Genomic DNA, 15,942 nt, shown 5'->3' with positions numbered 1-15,942 from the left:
TTTAGTGTTACCCATAAGTTTTGAATATGCCTTTATGATTTCATAAAGTCTAAAGTAAATTATTCTTTCTATCCTCCTGAGTAACACAGGACCTTAGAAGTTTCTGCTCTGATGCCATCTTCCATGTCTCGGTTGTCGTGTTGAGTCCCAGCGTGTTCCAAGGTCCTGAACAGTCATCATCTTTACACTCTGGGGTTGCTCTTCTCTGTGCTATTGACCTGTGAAATTCATTCTTGCCTTTGAGTCTCAGTTTTCTTCTTCTGGAGTAGTTCTTTCCTGTGAAGACTAAACTCTTAGTCTCCGTTTGAGCATCATTTTATTTGTCTCTAAGCTTGAATAGTATTTTAGTGGGGCATAGAATTCTAGATTATTTTTCTTCAGCACTTTGAAGATTTATTCCAGGGAGGTCAGCTGCAGTCTTGTTTTTGTTCATTTGTAGGTAATCTTTTTTGTTCCAGGTACTTGTTAAGTTGCATGAAAAACTGAAAACAGTTGCCTGGGTAGCCCTCTGCTTTCATGTAACTCATTCAGGACTTGTGAGCCTTCAGTCCAAAAGTTTACATATTCCATGAGTTGAGGAAAGTACTTTGCCATCGTTTGCTAGATTCTGGCCTCTCCTCCTCTCTCCGCTGTTAGACACATGCTAGATAGACCCAGACTCCACACATGCTGTCTTTTGAATATTTGTGCCTCTTTATCTCGGTCCTCTGCATTCTTCTGATTCACCCACATTTTCATTTGTGTCTCCTGTCTCATCCATCTATTGAGTTTTTAGTTCAAATGGCTGTATATCATTCATTTCTGAAAGTTTGCCACTTGTCTTTTGTTTCACTCCATAACGTAGGAGCATCGCGGGTCTTTTTTTCTCTGTGATCGAGATATGACAGTTCTCTCCAAACTTAACCATTTGTTTTCAGCCACATCTGTGAGGTCATACCTCTGGGCATAATTATTAAATCTTCGTGAAATCTCTTCTTTGAAAACAAAAAGAGTTTGGTGTTCTGGATAAGCATCCCAAACTAGTTGTGCTGGGTGGGGTTATCTCAGGTAATGTGTCTTCCCCAAGTCAAAGATTTTAAAAGGACTTCGATGTAGGCAAACTTCCTCCTTTCTGAATAACGCGTTGGGGAGGGGCCTCACCTTACAGTTAGGCATCAGAAGTGATGCACTTGTTTTGGAGGGTTCTGTGCAGCTTTTCTGTATATGAGTTTGTAGTGGGGGAGTGGGTTCTGTTTTTGTTCAGTTTGCTGCATTGCCAGAACCAGACGTCCGTACTTTTTTTTCCTTTGCATCTTCTTTTGAAGACTTCTGGTGCTTCTGATGCTTCTTTATTGGAAAGATGAAAGAAGTTTGCGAGATGGGTGTTCTGCTTGTGCCTTCTGACCTCTCTGTAATTGTGGGGTTGACACTGTTGAAGCAGCTAGGCAAGCACCTGACAGCCTGTTCCTCCCAGGGCTCTGGCTTTGAAGGTCCTGATAGAACCACAGAGCAGTTGCTTTGGAAACACTATATTCTAAACTGTCTTGTTTTTCTTTCCCTTCAGGCTTTCCTGAAATAGAAATATTATTGTGGGGAAATAAGATTTGGAAAAACACTGAAAAGACCTGGTAGTTGATCATTGAATTTTATTAAAAAAAAAAAAAAAAGATTTTGTTTACTAAAGTACTTTGAAAACAATATTTACTATTCTGCTTTTCTCATTTAACAGAGATATAGAGAAGTTCAATCATCTGGTGAGATTAATACTTCTCAGAAAGGCCTAATGATTGCCATAAAATAGTTCTCACTCTCGGTTCCCCTGCAACAGAAGCTCTTTGCTCAGAAGGAAACTTATCTCAGTGAGTGGAAACACCCCACGCAGTTATGCGCCCTCAGTTGATCTGGCACTGCCCTGAGAGAATGCCTTATATTGGGCAAATGGAGAAAAGGATGCAGCCTTCCCTTCACTTCCCACACCCAGCAGAAAGGGGAGGATTACCCCTGCCAGTTGAGAGCAAGCTTTGGAGTTGGTCCAAAGCCAGGCCTGACACCTCTAAACTGACCCCACAAGCCTTTGGTGTAACTTGGCCTGGCGGCCTGGTGGCATGAGAAAACACATTACTTTACAAATCCTCAACCAAAGCAGACTTAATCTGCAAAGCAAGAGTTGGTAGATGGAGAGATGGAGATCTCTCTTTAAATTATTCAAAGGATGCCCTGGCTGGGGCTTCTGTAACAGGAGGGGCAACACCACCTCAGGCCTGCTCATGGGCTTTCATGCTCTGGAAGCAGAAGGAGCAAACATCTGGCTAGAATCTTGGCAAAGATTTATATAGGTGCCTGCCTTACGCCAGGTAGTGGGCTAGCTCATTGACTGTTAATCACACTGCCACTGCCCTCTCTGTGGACGGAGACTTCCCAGGTAGGCCTGGGATTCAGGCCTGTGCCTTAAACCATTGTGCACCACTGTCTCAGGATGCTGTGTTTTAGCTTGAGGTCTTGCTCTCCCTAGCCACTAACATCCCCATGAAATATAAAATGAGCATTTCTGGCTGTATATGTGAAAGCAACTTAGTAGAAGCCACTCCTCAGGAGGCCTGAAAAGTGAGAGAAAAGGACTACCAGCCTAAGAGGGCAGGGTGTAGGGTTCAGGGAAAAATGCCAGACATACCTATTTTGGGTTTGGATGAGGACAAGCTGTTTCTTTGTGCTTTGTTCTGAAGACTTTTCTAGTGTATAGAGCCTGTCCTTATGACTTAAGAGTATTTCATTCAGCAGTAACCCAAGGGTGTTTCTGGTAATAAGGAAAAAAAACAAAACACTTTTGAAAGTTATGAGTGTGAATTATCTTAAGTGGGCATCCTTATAGTCCGGACATGAAAGATTTTAAATTCAAGGCCACATGCTTTGATCTGACCCTATTTCATAATAGCACAGCCAAGAGCGTCTAGCCAAACCCTGGAAGAAATAGGTACTTTGAATTTTGGAGTAGCTGGTGGTTAATTTCAAACCAAACCACTGCTGAAGTAAAGATGCAGGTAACAAGTCTGCTTTTCCAGAGAATTCTTCATGGGTAGAGCACCCCATCGTGCTCTTATTAAGGATTGAACTCCTGTTTGAGATTGCAAGTGAACTGAGAGCCAGAATTCTGGGTGCCTGGTGGTATCACCAAAAAGTTGTGTGACCTTGGGGCACCCATATCACTTCTCACCTTTGTTTCCCTATTGAAAACATGAACTTATACACAAATCTAAAAAAAACACACACTTGGACATTCACATGGAAACCATAAAAACTATGAACATGTCAACCACACACTTGGTGTTGCTTAGAAATGCCCTTTGGGTCCTATAGATGCAATTGAATTCCAGTAAGGACAGTCTCTAGTCTCATTGTCTTCTATTGGATGGATGTCTGCTTGGGGGTAATGGCCACACAGCTTACCAAACCCCTATCACTAAAAGCAGCCAGCCCTTTTGGAAAAGGGTTATCTTGTGGCTCTGACATCTTGGAATATTGGGGTGAATGGCTGATCATGGCCACCCAAGAAGACATTCTTCTGCTTATTCTTTAAATGTTAAATGACGTTGTTTCTTGAGATGCTTTGGTGGCATTCCAGAAAGTGCTCTGGAAGTGGTTATCACGCTAGAGGTTATGCCTCATTTGTGGCTAACTGTGGTGTTAGATGAGAAAAGTCACCTCTCTCAATATTAGAAATGATTAACTCCACGAAGTGAATCATCCAGACCTAACTGTGCTATTCACCTAACTTTTCTTCTTTAAATGAAAAGATGCACGAAACCACCTTTGGTTATTGAATTTGTCTCCTAAGAAGAAAAAGCTTCTAGCTCAGCTTTAATTATAGCTCTTTCCATGCTCCTGGCTTAATTAACGTTTGCCTTACTCCAAGGAAGGGGAAAGCACATATGGTTTGTAGTAGTGCTATTTGTATTTTGATTACTTGGGAAAAGCCAGGTAAATAACGCACACTGTTGCTCTTGGAGTAGCTGTACTGTGCGGGTAGTGGCAAGCTGTGCGTTGTGGCCGCTTTTTCATTGAGGTATAGTCCTGCCCTCTTTTGAGCTGATTCCCAGAAGCCCAAGACAGAGAGACCTACCCTTACTTTCAGTGCCTCACCTTTGTCCAGCCTCCTGGGCCCTCTCGCTTTGCAGTGTCTGCAGCAGTGTGTCAGATTTCTGGGGAACTGACCAAAGCAGCTCTCTGGAAAGAAGCCAGGCCTGAGCCCTGAAGGGAAGTGGTAGCTAAGGTGACTTTGACTAGAGCATTGTCTCCTCTGATATGTTCCTAGTGGAGCTGGAGGGAATAGCCTTGAAAACCCCATGCTGTTTCCCTCTGATGGGGGATGGAGGGAACAGAACCTTTTGGCACTGGCCCATTTTATGGAGAATTGCTGAGAGTCTTATGGAGAAACTTTAAGTCAGGTGCTTGGTCCTCGTGTGTTAAATTATTCTATCCCTTCGAAAGCAGAGGATACTTGAGAATTCAACTTTCCATATCCCCCCACTATGACATTTGATGGGGACTGGTTTTTCCATCTTGTGAACAGAAGAATTCAGACCAATATTGTCAAATTCAAGTTTCACTAAAATACTTTGTTTCAATTTCTCCATTTGCAAATGACATCTTTTGGGGTTTGGGGTTTTTTTGTTTTGGTGGGGGTTTTTTGGCTATGAATAACACATTAGGCCTCAATTTGAGGGGCAAAAAGCCATGGCTTGACCTCTTTATCATTAGTTTAGCAAATATTTATTCAGCACCTCTAGTGTACAAGTCCCTGGGCTGGGTTCTGTGGATGCAGGAGCCACAGTCCCCACCTCTGTGAGCTTACCAAAGGGAGCAAAACAGACCCTTTAACAAAGGGCTGAAAGGAGGAGCATATGAGCACATACCACAAGCTCACAAGGGTGAGCTTAGAGGAAGAAGGATAGGCTTCAGGCTGGAGTGCTCAAGCAAACGATCACGAAGAGAATTTTAACCAAGCTTTGAAGGTTAGATAGGATTTTTAGAGCTAGAGATGGGGGTACCTGGGTGCAGACAGCACTCGGGTTGAAAAGAATAAGTTCATGGTCACTGCTAACTTCATTGTGTTTGTCCCATGTGCCAGCTTGGGTAGGATAAGCATTTGTACACTCCATGCATCTCATTTATTTCTCAGGGCAGCCTGAAGAGGTGGGACTGCTATTTTTGTCCTGTTTGGGGAATGAAGAAACAGGTGTATAGAGATGGACATACTTTGTCTAAGGTCACCTAGCTAAAATGTGGGATGCTAGGATTTAACCTCCTCCTGGCTAGTGCCCAAACCTGTGCTCTGTGCCCTTGGCCATATCGAGGTGGGTGAGGAGTGGCATGCTTGGAGAAGGAAAGGGGGCCCGTCTGACTTTAGGTCAGGGAGCAGGGGAAGTCAGCTTGGGGGAGTGTGTGGAAGAACGTGAATGCTTTGCCTAGGGTTTGGGATTGGGTTCTGAAGGCACTGAGAGTCTGAAGGGTTTTAAACCCAGAATTCAGTGGTTTGGGAGACCCTGGGGCCCCAGTGGAAGTGCTGAGTGGCAGTGGTGAGAAAGGGAGAGATGCCTGGTTGGCAGGGAGTCTCTACTAGGAGATCAGGATGGCGGGCCCCGGGGCAGTTTGAAATGGCACTGGACGGATGAGAGCTTCTGGTTGGTGTACCTGCTTCACGTTGCAGTGCTGGGAAAGTTCATCCACCCAAGACCTGAAGTTCTTGAGCTTCTAGAGATGGTGGGTATTTTAGATAAGGATACTTTCCCCCATTTAAAGGAAAAGGGACAAATGGAATTCTAAGGTAATTAGTTTAAGGAGCAAGGCAATCCAACCTGGCTGCCTTCTGAAAGACATTTTGAAAGAAAGGCATGTGTCCCTTCTGCTGGAGTTAACAGACCCTTCCTCAGTCAAAGTGGCTGCAGGATTACAGGGAAGGATTAGTCCTCTTCTTCCTCAGAGAGAGAGCTCCCTTGCTTTTCCCCTCTACCACCAAGGCAGGCATTCATGGATGCAGCCATCTTTAATTTTGTGCACGCGCGCGCACACACACACACACACACACACACACACACACACACACACACATGCCCCATTCTGTTCTCAGGTTGGCAAAAGCAAGCCAACCCAGGGTATCTCAAGACACTATAAACCAAAATAGTAGCTGGAAAACAGTGATGGTAGGTCCTAGAATTTTAAATTATTAAGATGCTAAAATTTCAAAAATATGTCCTAGATACATGAGGACACTGTTTATAAATTTCAGTAAGGCTATCGTTGTAAATATCTTTTAAATGGCATAAATTTATCTTCATGAAGAACTTTGCTGTATTGTCCTTACTTTTTATCGTTTTCAGGAGTCCTGTGAAAGTCTCATCCAGAACCATTAGTTCCTTTCTGTGTCGTCCAGCCACAGAAGAGAATTCATTGGTTCTTTCAGGGGGTCAAAGGAAAGGCAGCAGCTCTTCTGAGGGCACACATGCCAACACCACTGACTCCCAACCCCTCTTGGGGTTCAGGCTTTGTGTCTTGATTCTTGGAACTTGAAATAAGGTCTGCATGTGGTGTGCTTCACTGGCTGTGACTTAAGAGGACAATAGACCTTATAAATTACCTTGTGGATGTTGGTTTTTCAAAGATAGTGCAGTGTAGGGGCACCTAGGTGGCTCATTCGGTAGGCATCCGACTTCAGCTTAGGTCATGATCTCTCATTCTGTGAGTTCGAGCCCCACATTGGGCTCTGTGCTGACAGCTCAGAGCCTGGAGCCTGCTTCAGATTCTATGTCCCCCTCTCTCTCTGCCCCTCCCCCAGTCACACTTGGTCTCTCTCTCTCAAAAATAAATAAACATTAAAAAATTTATTTAAAAGATAGTGCAGTGTAGTTTGTGTGTGGTTAATTTTTTTTAAGTCTTAACATAGAAATTGTAGAAAGAACAGAACCTTTAGAGATAATTTAGTCCAACCTCATCTTTTTACTTTAAAGTACCCAGAGCCTGAGGAACTCAGCGGGCTCGTCTCAGGTCCTGGGCCTTGGTGGATAGGATAGCAGCCTAGCTAGCCCAGCGCTCCAACCTTTCGCTTCCTAATGCAGACTCTTCATCACATAATGATGCCTCCCTCGTGTGTGCTCCACACCCCTGTGCTGGTCTTTGGCCATGAAGACCATGTTAATGCCTGATGCTTTTTTATGTATAGATGATGACAAAGCCAGAAAGCAAACCACAGAAAGGAAGTTAATAGGAAAAAAAGCAGTTTCTAAGCTGGGTGTCCAGTGAGAGTGCAGTGGCCACACCCACTACCGACATTTCTGAGGTCAGACTGGGTGGAAATTTAACCGTTTGTCTTCAGGCCCTTGTCATCCTTCGTGGCTCACCCACTGTGAAACCCGTGGTTTCCACTCCTAGTTGCATGTTGAAAGAGCTTGAGAGCTTTGTAAAAGGCCCCTCAAGATTCTGGTTTAATGATCTGGGGCGAGGCCAGGCATTAGTTTTTAGAAACTCCCCAGGTGATCCTGTTATGCAACTAGAATGGGAACCACAGCTTTGAGCCGGTGGTTCTCAAACTTTAGCTACATCAAAGTCACCTGTAAAACAGCCTGTTACCACACCGCCGGGCTTTGCACCCAGAAATTTCTGATTCAGTAGGTCTAGGGTGCGGCTTGTGGTTTTGTTTTTCTAACAAATTTCTGGCAGATACCGATGCTTCTAGGTTAGGGACCACACTTGATAAACCACAGTATTAGATTCTCCAAAGGTCTATGATCATGACTCTGAAGCCCTGTCTTGATGATCTGCCCCCAGAGTTTTGATTTTGAAGGTCCAGGGTAGGCTCAATAATTTCCATGTCTTGTAAGTTCCCATGGGATGTGAATGCAGCTGGACTGGGGAACACACTTTGAGACCCTAGGCCAGTTTTTTATGCTGGATACCAGATGAGATCAGGCATGAGGCAGGCCACCACATTTGTACCCATCTAGTGCCAGTTGGCCACCAGAGAGAAAGTCACCAGGAAAACTCAAGGTCACCATAGGCTTTGGGAGGAAGCAGTGAGCTACAGTTTACCTGGACAAGGAGTAGCACCCCGTAGGTGCTTGTTTAGAACATAGTGTGGGGGCACCTGGGTGGTTCAGTTGGTTGAGCGTCCAACTTCGGCTCAGGTCATGATCTCACAGTTCATGAGTTCAAGTTCCACTTTGGGATCTGTGATGACAGCTCAGAACCTGGAGCCTGCTGGGGATTCTGTGTCTCCCTCTCTCTGCTCCTCCCCTGCTCACACTCTGTCTTTCTCTCTCTCAAAAATAAACAAACTTAAAAAAAAAATACTGTGGACATGCACAGGTGTTCAAATTAAATCTCTTCTCTGGACATTACAGTGGATCCTTAAGTCTCATCTAGACCAGGTGTCCTCACTGTGTACAGATGAGGAAACTGAGGCCCTCATATTGAACTGGTGATACCTGGAGCTTGCAGCTCAGTTCTGGGGTCCTTTCTGTGACACTGTGGAGGTCTGCTTCATGGACCCAGGGGATGATACAGCAACAGGAAATAATGAAGGCGAGGCTTACTGAATGATCCTAGGTTTTACAGCACCGGTTCTGGGAGTGTGGTCTCTAGACCAGCACCATCCATATTGCCCGGGAACCTAGGAATTCTTGGACCCCACCCCAGGCCTACTGGATCAAAAACATTCCCCAGTGTTCCTGTTTTAACACACCCTTTCAGGGATTCTGATGCCCCAAAGTCAAGTTTGAGAAGCCCCTGGTTTAGGTTTAGGGAAGGGCTGAGGCTGCCTGGTGGGCAGGACCCAGAGGGCCTGCCACCAAGCTGGTGAGGCCTTGTGACAGCCTGGGGAATTGAAAATTGTGGAGAGAGCCAGCTTGGTAAGGCAGCACCCTGGAGTGACTCCCAGCTCACCCCTTGTGAAATTGAGACTTAGGTCATCTAAACTTCCCTTTGTCCACACTCCCTGTCATCCTGATTTTTGCTCAGGAGCAAAGAGCAGACTTGCCTCAGCCAGCCCAAGGTCAGTTGTCGCAAATTCAGAAACTAATTGAAGTTTAATTGAATAGGGCTTTATATGTTCTGATATTGTTGGTGATTGGCTTTTTCTGTTTTTTTTTTTTTTTTTTTTTTATTGTTTGTTTTAGTTACTGACAGGAGTATGGGAAGGCAGGTACAACTTCTTCTGTCAGGGCACACGCAGCGCAGGAGAAGCAGATATGAAGGTATGGTCTCTCTTTTTTTTAATAGTTTTTCTTTTTAACAAATTGTACAAAAAACAAAAAGTTCATGACTTCACTGCCCAAGGTAATTCCTACTGACATTTTTAAAAGAATTTTTTTTAACATACACATGGTATGAAAATTAGAACAACATGAAAGATTTAAGATAAAAACTACAGTTTCATTTAGTAAAATTGAGTGCTATTAATTTTAGTTTCCAGGTGGGGGGGAAACACATGCATTTCTCAGCATTTATATAAACAGGATCTTATGAATAATGCCTTCAATGCTATAATCATTCCTCAGAGTGCCCTGGGAGAGTGGTCTATTTGTACATTGTGACTTCCACTCTGAGTGTTTTACATAAAAGCTACTGCTATATGTTCAGCATGGCAGTCCTTCCGCTCCTTAAAACTATTTGATGGGGCACTTGGTGGCTCAGTTCGTTAAATGTCCAACTCTTCAGCTTGGGTCATCATCTCAACATGTCGTTTTTTTTGTTCATCTTGGAGGATGTCAGTGGTTCTTTTAAAATTTTTCCCTGTTGTCATTTCAAAGCTCCTCGCCCCCTGCCCCCACCCCCAGTATTCTTTAGTTAGCGATGCTCTCCAAATGACCAGAGCTCCTAGCTGCTGAACGACTTGAGCCAGTGGGGCTTTGAGTGAACCTGGGATTCTGAGATGTTAGTAAAACATGTCAGGGATGATATTCCAGAGAAACATTGATGACCTCTTTCTCTTAGATTATCCGTGTCCTCTGGTGGTACTATTTTTCCAAGCTCATCGAATTCATGGACACCTTCTTCTTCATCTTGCGGAAGAATAACCACCAGATCACGGTCCTTCACGTCTACCACCATGCCTCCATGCTGAACATCTGGTGGTTTGTGATGAACTGGGTCCCCTGTGGCCACTGTAAGTCTTACATTGAGGCGGGGTCTGGGAACAGGTGCGAGCAGAGGGGCTGAATTAAAACCAAGGCTTTTAGAGAAGGTGCTGCCTCTGTAGATTTCTAGGTCAAGCATTTGAACTTTGTGTCTGAGTTGCTTTCATGATAGTGTGGCTGTGCACTCATTGAGCTAATAGAACCTTTTTCTAGCTAATAAACCATCCTCTGCTAACTTGGCAAAGTGAGGGAAAGACCAGATTTCCAGCCTGGGGCATATTAATAAATAGGGACAGTGTCCTCTGTCATAGAGGGCAGCTGCTCCAGGTAATTTCTAGTCCTTGTTTCTCTACAGTGTGGAAGGTGTTTGACTGATACAGGCAGGCCAAGAAGACAGAAGCACACCCTTGAGAGAGTACCAGGGAGTAAGACTACTGGTGAAGCACAGATTTAGCTGAGGGGCACCTAAGAAGTCTTGCATATATGCTAATACAATGACCCTCCCAAAGCATCTTCAGGGGCAAGCACCAGCATTTGAAGTAAATGCTCAAAGAAGGATGGGTGTTGTTTTTAGAAAGCTTATGGTCTGAAGTCTCATAATTTTCAGAGATTAAATTGTCACCATTAGATTTAGCTTGGGAGTTCTAACAAATGTTCTGATCAAAATTTCTGCCATCCGGCACTGAGGAATTTGAGAACCTTTGGGTCTATTCATGTGTTTTTTCCTAGGATAGCACTGACCTTGATTAATTCGGCCCACCAAGGTTCACGCAGTCATAGAATTTTAAGACTAGAAAGGGAACTTGCCAAACTCAGCTCCCTTTGGGTTTGGGAGAAATGGAGATAGTAGAAGGTTTGGTAGAGCTCAGGTTCCAGGGCCCCCTCTCATGTTTTTTTTTTTCTTTTCCCCACCATCACATCTTATGGCTCGGGATTAATGACTTAACTTTCTAATAGAAACAGTGTCTCATTGCATTTGAAGAGTGGGTTACATTTTCAAAGAACTGGCAGGATGGTGGATTTTAACAAGCCCCGCTGGGCCCATGAGGAACAACCACAGGAACTGCACATGACTGGCCCAAGGTCACACAGCCACTTACTGTGCTAGCCAGGAGTAGAAATGCACTCCCTGATCCCAGTCTTGTGGACCGCGGCTCATGGGAAAGCTGGAGAGCTCTGTTGTGTTTCCTGCTGTGGAGGAGGAGGACAGTTTAAAAAAAGAATTGGTGATTCTACTGGAATTTAAAAATCGTGCGATAAAAGAGGAGTCTTTTGTCTCTAAGGAACTAGACTCTGGATTGTATTACTGAAAAAAAATATATGTATATATAAACACACATATATGTGTGTGTAGGCCTTCCAAGGCCTCTTCAAACCTAAGCACGTGTATCAGACAGCCAGCTGTGAACATACTGCTCATCGGCTTCCTTCCCCAGGCCTTCAGCACAGCAGTCTGAGGCACTTGGGCACGTAAAGAAAAGCAGCTAGGTGATAGGAGTCTGGCGACAAAACCATTTGGTGCCAGAATGGGGTGGCGGCCTCCTGACTCTTGTATTCAGTGCCTCCCTGGCAGCTCCAGCTGACCCTGGCCTTAAAGCATCCCAGCAGCTGCCTGCCCAAGTGCCAACTGAATTCTGAGTACAGGTCCGTGAAGTGCTTATTGCTGCAGTATCTGCCAGCCCCTATTCGAAAGCATCTTTTTTTGGGATTTGAAAAGAATTTTGGATTTTTTTTTAACTTGTTATGTGTAAAACACTGATGCATTCTCCTTCCCAAACCCCCTCTGTTCTTTCAGCTTATTTTGGTGCCACACTTAACAGCTTCATCCACGTCCTCATGTACTCGTACTACGGTCTGTCATCTGTCCCTTCCATGCGCCCATACCTCTGGTGGAAGAAGTACATCACTCAGGGCCAGCTGGTACGTAACTCTCCCTCCCAGGACTCTCCTCCCAGGACTCGGTGGCTCCTCCCACCTCTTCCTGGCTGTATTGTTATTTAATAGCCTCTAGGGGGCGCCTGCGTGGCTCATTCGGTTAAGCGTCCAACTTTGGCTCAGGTCATGATTTTGCAGTTTGTGGGTTCCAGCCCCACATCAGGCTCTGTGCTGACAGCTCAGAGCCTGGAGCCTGGAGCCTGCTTCGGTTTCTGTCTCCCTCTCTCTCTGCTCCTTCCCTGCTCATGCTCTGTCTGTCAAAAATAAATAAACGTTAAAAAAAAAATTAAAAATAGGGGCGCCTGGGTGGCTCAGTCGGTTAAGCATCCGATTTCGGCTCAGTTCATGAACTCGCGGTTTGTGAGTTGGAGCCCTGCGGCTGCCTCTGTGCTGACAGCTCAGAGCCTGGAGCCTGCTTCCGATTTGTGTGTGTGTCTCTCTCTCTCTCTCTCTCTCTCTCTCTCTCTCTCTTCCTCTCTTCCTCCCCTGCTTGCGTGCGCGCGCACTCTCTCTCTCTCTCTCTCTCTCTCTCTCTCTCTCTCAAAAGTAAATAAAGATTAAAAATTTAAAAAAATAAAAATAAAGTAATAGCATCTAACATGTGCCTCTCGCGCCCTTTCTTATTTGATCCAGTTAAACTACTTGCAGAGAGGAAAATTTTCTTAATTTTAATTGGTGAGGAAATCGTGCCTGTGGGCACACAGCTAATTGGGTTGTAGAATGAGAACTAGAATCTAATTTCCTGACTTCAAGTTAGGCCCTTTGTCCTTAGTTTGTGCACAAAGTGTGTGTGTGTGTGTGTGTGTGTGTGTGTTTCCAGGAGTTTTAGAAGGAGCTGGAGGGCGAGGTTGCAGGAGTCCCAGCTACTTGTAGCTGTTAGGCAGTGAGGATGTCTGTTAAGGCAGGTGCCAGGTGACCTCTCAGCCCCCGTGTAGCAAAGCACCTGTTGGTGAGAATGGCACCTGCTGTGCTTCAGATGACAGCCTCCTTCCTGAGATCCACCACACCAGGGCACCTGTTGCATTGGTGGTTTTGTCTCACCATCCATTGTTAAGCTTCCCCGAGCTGTCAGCATATTACAGACGCATACTTCTCTCCCCTTGTGAATTCTTTCGTGAACTAATTATTAATATTACTACTAATCTTAAACACTGACATTTGTTGAGTCTATGTAAGGAAGCAGTTTTACGTGGACTATTCCAATAGTCTCATTTCATGTTGTTATCCCCATCTTGTGGATGAGGACGCTGAGGCAATAGGCCAATGCTAGCTGATTGAGGGTTTAGACATTAAACCCTTAGCCCTAGCCCTGCCCTATCAACACATTTTTCTAAAGAAACCAAGCTGATTCCAATCTTTCCAAGTCAATTATGATTTTCCAATATTTAAAAATAATCTGGCAAAAAAAAAATCTGAGAAGATGGTCTGAACTACTTATGTGTTTGACATTTCATTATCACCTCTTTGCCAGCTGCTCTGCAGTCCTTGTTAATTTTTTCAGTCACCTGTGAGAAGGGATAATTGTTCTTTAACCTTCTTGTTACACTTGAGAAGTGATGCAGAAATTGATTTATACCACCCAGCCCTGGCTACGCAGAAGCAGCATTTAAAAGAACAGACTGGGAAAGTTGGTTCCCCATTTAAGCTCTGCCCTTTGAAGTAGAAGATTGCACTCAGTTTGCTTAGATTTAAGCACCACTCCTAGTTATTTTTTAGCCGGGAATACTTAACCTTAAAAAAGAGAAGAAGGGAAAAAAAAACAAAAAACAGTTCTACATAAAAACCCTGGGAGCTGGGATATGTGGTGAACAGAAACCTGCCCCCTGTTGTTATTCCTCTAGAAGACAACACCCTTCAGGAGCCACACCTCATTTTCACTCCTTTTCCCTGTTTCTCCAAGCAATTCCACATGCTTTTCAAGATTTATTCATCAGAAATTATCTATGGACTTAGCATTAAATCCCAATAGAAGTTCAGACCAGCCTTCTTCAAACCCAAATGGTACGTGGATAAGGAATCAGAAGAGTGTCCAGTGGGATTGCATATCCCACAGAGATAACACTGTTCTCTTTAAACATACACCCCCCACACCCTTCCTTTCTCCCTTAAAAAGGTAAAGCAAACAAAAAAATATCTTTCATCTCTATGAGGCACCTGGGTGGCTCAGTCAATTAAGCATCCAGCTCTGGATTTCTGTTCAGGTCATGATCTCGTAGTTCGTGGGTTCGAACTCTGCTTTGGGCTCTGCACTGACAGTGTGGAGCCTGCTTGGGATTCTCTCTCCCTCTCTCTTTTCTCTTTCTCTTTCTGCCCCTCCCCCACTTGCTCTCTCTCAAAAATAATAAGTAAACATTGTTTTTAAATACCTTGCATCTCTCTATACAGGGTCCCTAAAGTTTGTATGTGGAGGGGGGATTAAGTTTTCATTTCTTTACCCAGCTTCATTGAGATATAATAAGCTTGTAGCATTGTATGAAGTATATGGTATAATGATTGGATATATGTATGTATTGTGAGATGATTAGGACATTAAGTTCAATTAACCTCTAGAGTCATTATACATAGCTCCAGTTTTTTTCTTGCTGTGAGCACTTCTAAGATCTACTCTCTTTTAACAGCTTGCGTATGTACAATATGGTATTTTTAACTATTCTCTGCATTTTTTTAAATTTTACTTTAGAGAGAGAGCATGCTTATACATGTGCATGTGAGTGCAAGCAGGGGAGGGGCAGAGATTGAAGAAGAGAATCCCAAGCAGGCTGCATGCTGTCTGTGCAGAGTCCGACATGAGGCTTGAACCCATGAACCATGAGACCTTGACCTGAGCTGAAATCAAGAGTCCAACGCTTAACTGACTAAGCCACCCAGGCATCCCTATGTTCTGAATTAGAGAAAAGGTGATTGAAGTAGCCTGGAAGGGGAGAAGAATATATATAAGACAAACGCACAGGGTCCCTGGGTGGCTCAGTGAGTTAAGCTTCTGACTCTTGGTATTGGCTCAGGTAATGGTCTCACAGTTCATGGGTTCGAGCCCTACATCGGGCTCTGCACTGACAGCCTGAAGCCTGCTTGGGATTCTCTCTCTTCCTCTCTGTCTGCCCCCCCCCCCCCCCCAATAAATAAATAAATAAATAAATAAATAAATAAATAAATAAATAAATATTTTTTTTAAGACAAAGGCAAATATATAGTGTAGGATAAATTTATGTATAAATGTATGCATAGTGTTTATGAAGTGACTGACTTCTGCACCAGAAAGGCCTGTAAGTATTCATTCACAGACTGAGGAGTGCTGGATGGAGAGCCAGTCTGGGGTGGCACTGTGTCCATGGGCCATGGCTGATCAGCTGTATCCCCTCTCTCCCACCAGCTTCAGTTTGTGCTGACAATCATCCAGACCAGCTGCGGGGTCATCTGGCCGTGTTCGTTCCCTCTTGGGTGGCTGTACTTCCAGATCGGATACATGATCTCTCTGATTGCTTTCTTCACAAACTTCTACATTCAGGTAAATCTCACTCTTCTGTGGCCTTTGCTAAAAAGCCCCTCATCTGTTCATTTCAGGGGGCCATCACAACACGTGGGACCCTTGCTGTCACAGTGACAGGGCAGCCCCTGCCTACAGGAGGAGGACTCCTGCCAACATAGGAGATGCTGAAATCTGTCCCAAACCTCCAGAGGGCTCCATCTTTGGAAAGAGGGCTCGGGATTCACGTGGGAAAGCAGAGCTGTTGAATAAGCTCCGTGTTGGATTGCTCAGGGCCCCCTGCAGACACGTGATGGGTGATTTCAGTCAGTCTCACAGCCCTACTGCTCAGAACTTTGTGATGAAATTAAATGTCCAAAGAAATTTCCCTCACAGCTCTCAGCTGTAGATAGAAATCTGCCTCTTTGTCCCAGTTTTCTC

At 44.5% G+C, this 15,942-nt stretch overlaps 1 protein-coding gene across 3 annotated transcripts in view; it reads left to right on the top strand.

Annotated features, from left to right (window-relative positions):
* Positions 1–15,942, top strand: part of ELOVL5 (ELOVL fatty acid elongase 5) — a 74,903-nt gene that overhangs the window by 56,357 nt on the left and 2,604 nt on the right. For all 3 annotated transcript variants that reach the window (XM_019830732.3, XM_003986243.6, XM_011282426.4), the window contains 4 exons: positions 9,144–9,221; positions 9,961–10,132; positions 11,899–12,023; positions 15,409–15,543. In XM_019830732.3, coding sequence (XP_019686291.1) covers positions 9,144–9,221; positions 9,961–10,132; positions 11,899–12,023; positions 15,409–15,543 — 510 coding nt within the window. The remainder of the gene's footprint in view (positions 1–9,143; positions 9,222–9,960; positions 10,133–11,898; positions 12,024–15,408; positions 15,544–15,942) is intronic.

This window comes from Felis catus, chromosome B2, assembly GCF_018350175.1.
Source record: "Felis catus isolate Fca126 chromosome B2, F.catus_Fca126_mat1.0, whole genome shotgun sequence".
NCBI classification, from domain to species: domain Eukaryota; kingdom Metazoa; phylum Chordata; class Mammalia; order Carnivora; family Felidae; genus Felis; species Felis catus.
The sequence above is the reverse complement of the archived record's forward strand: the minus strand, read 5'-3'. Positions and strand labels throughout refer to the sequence as shown.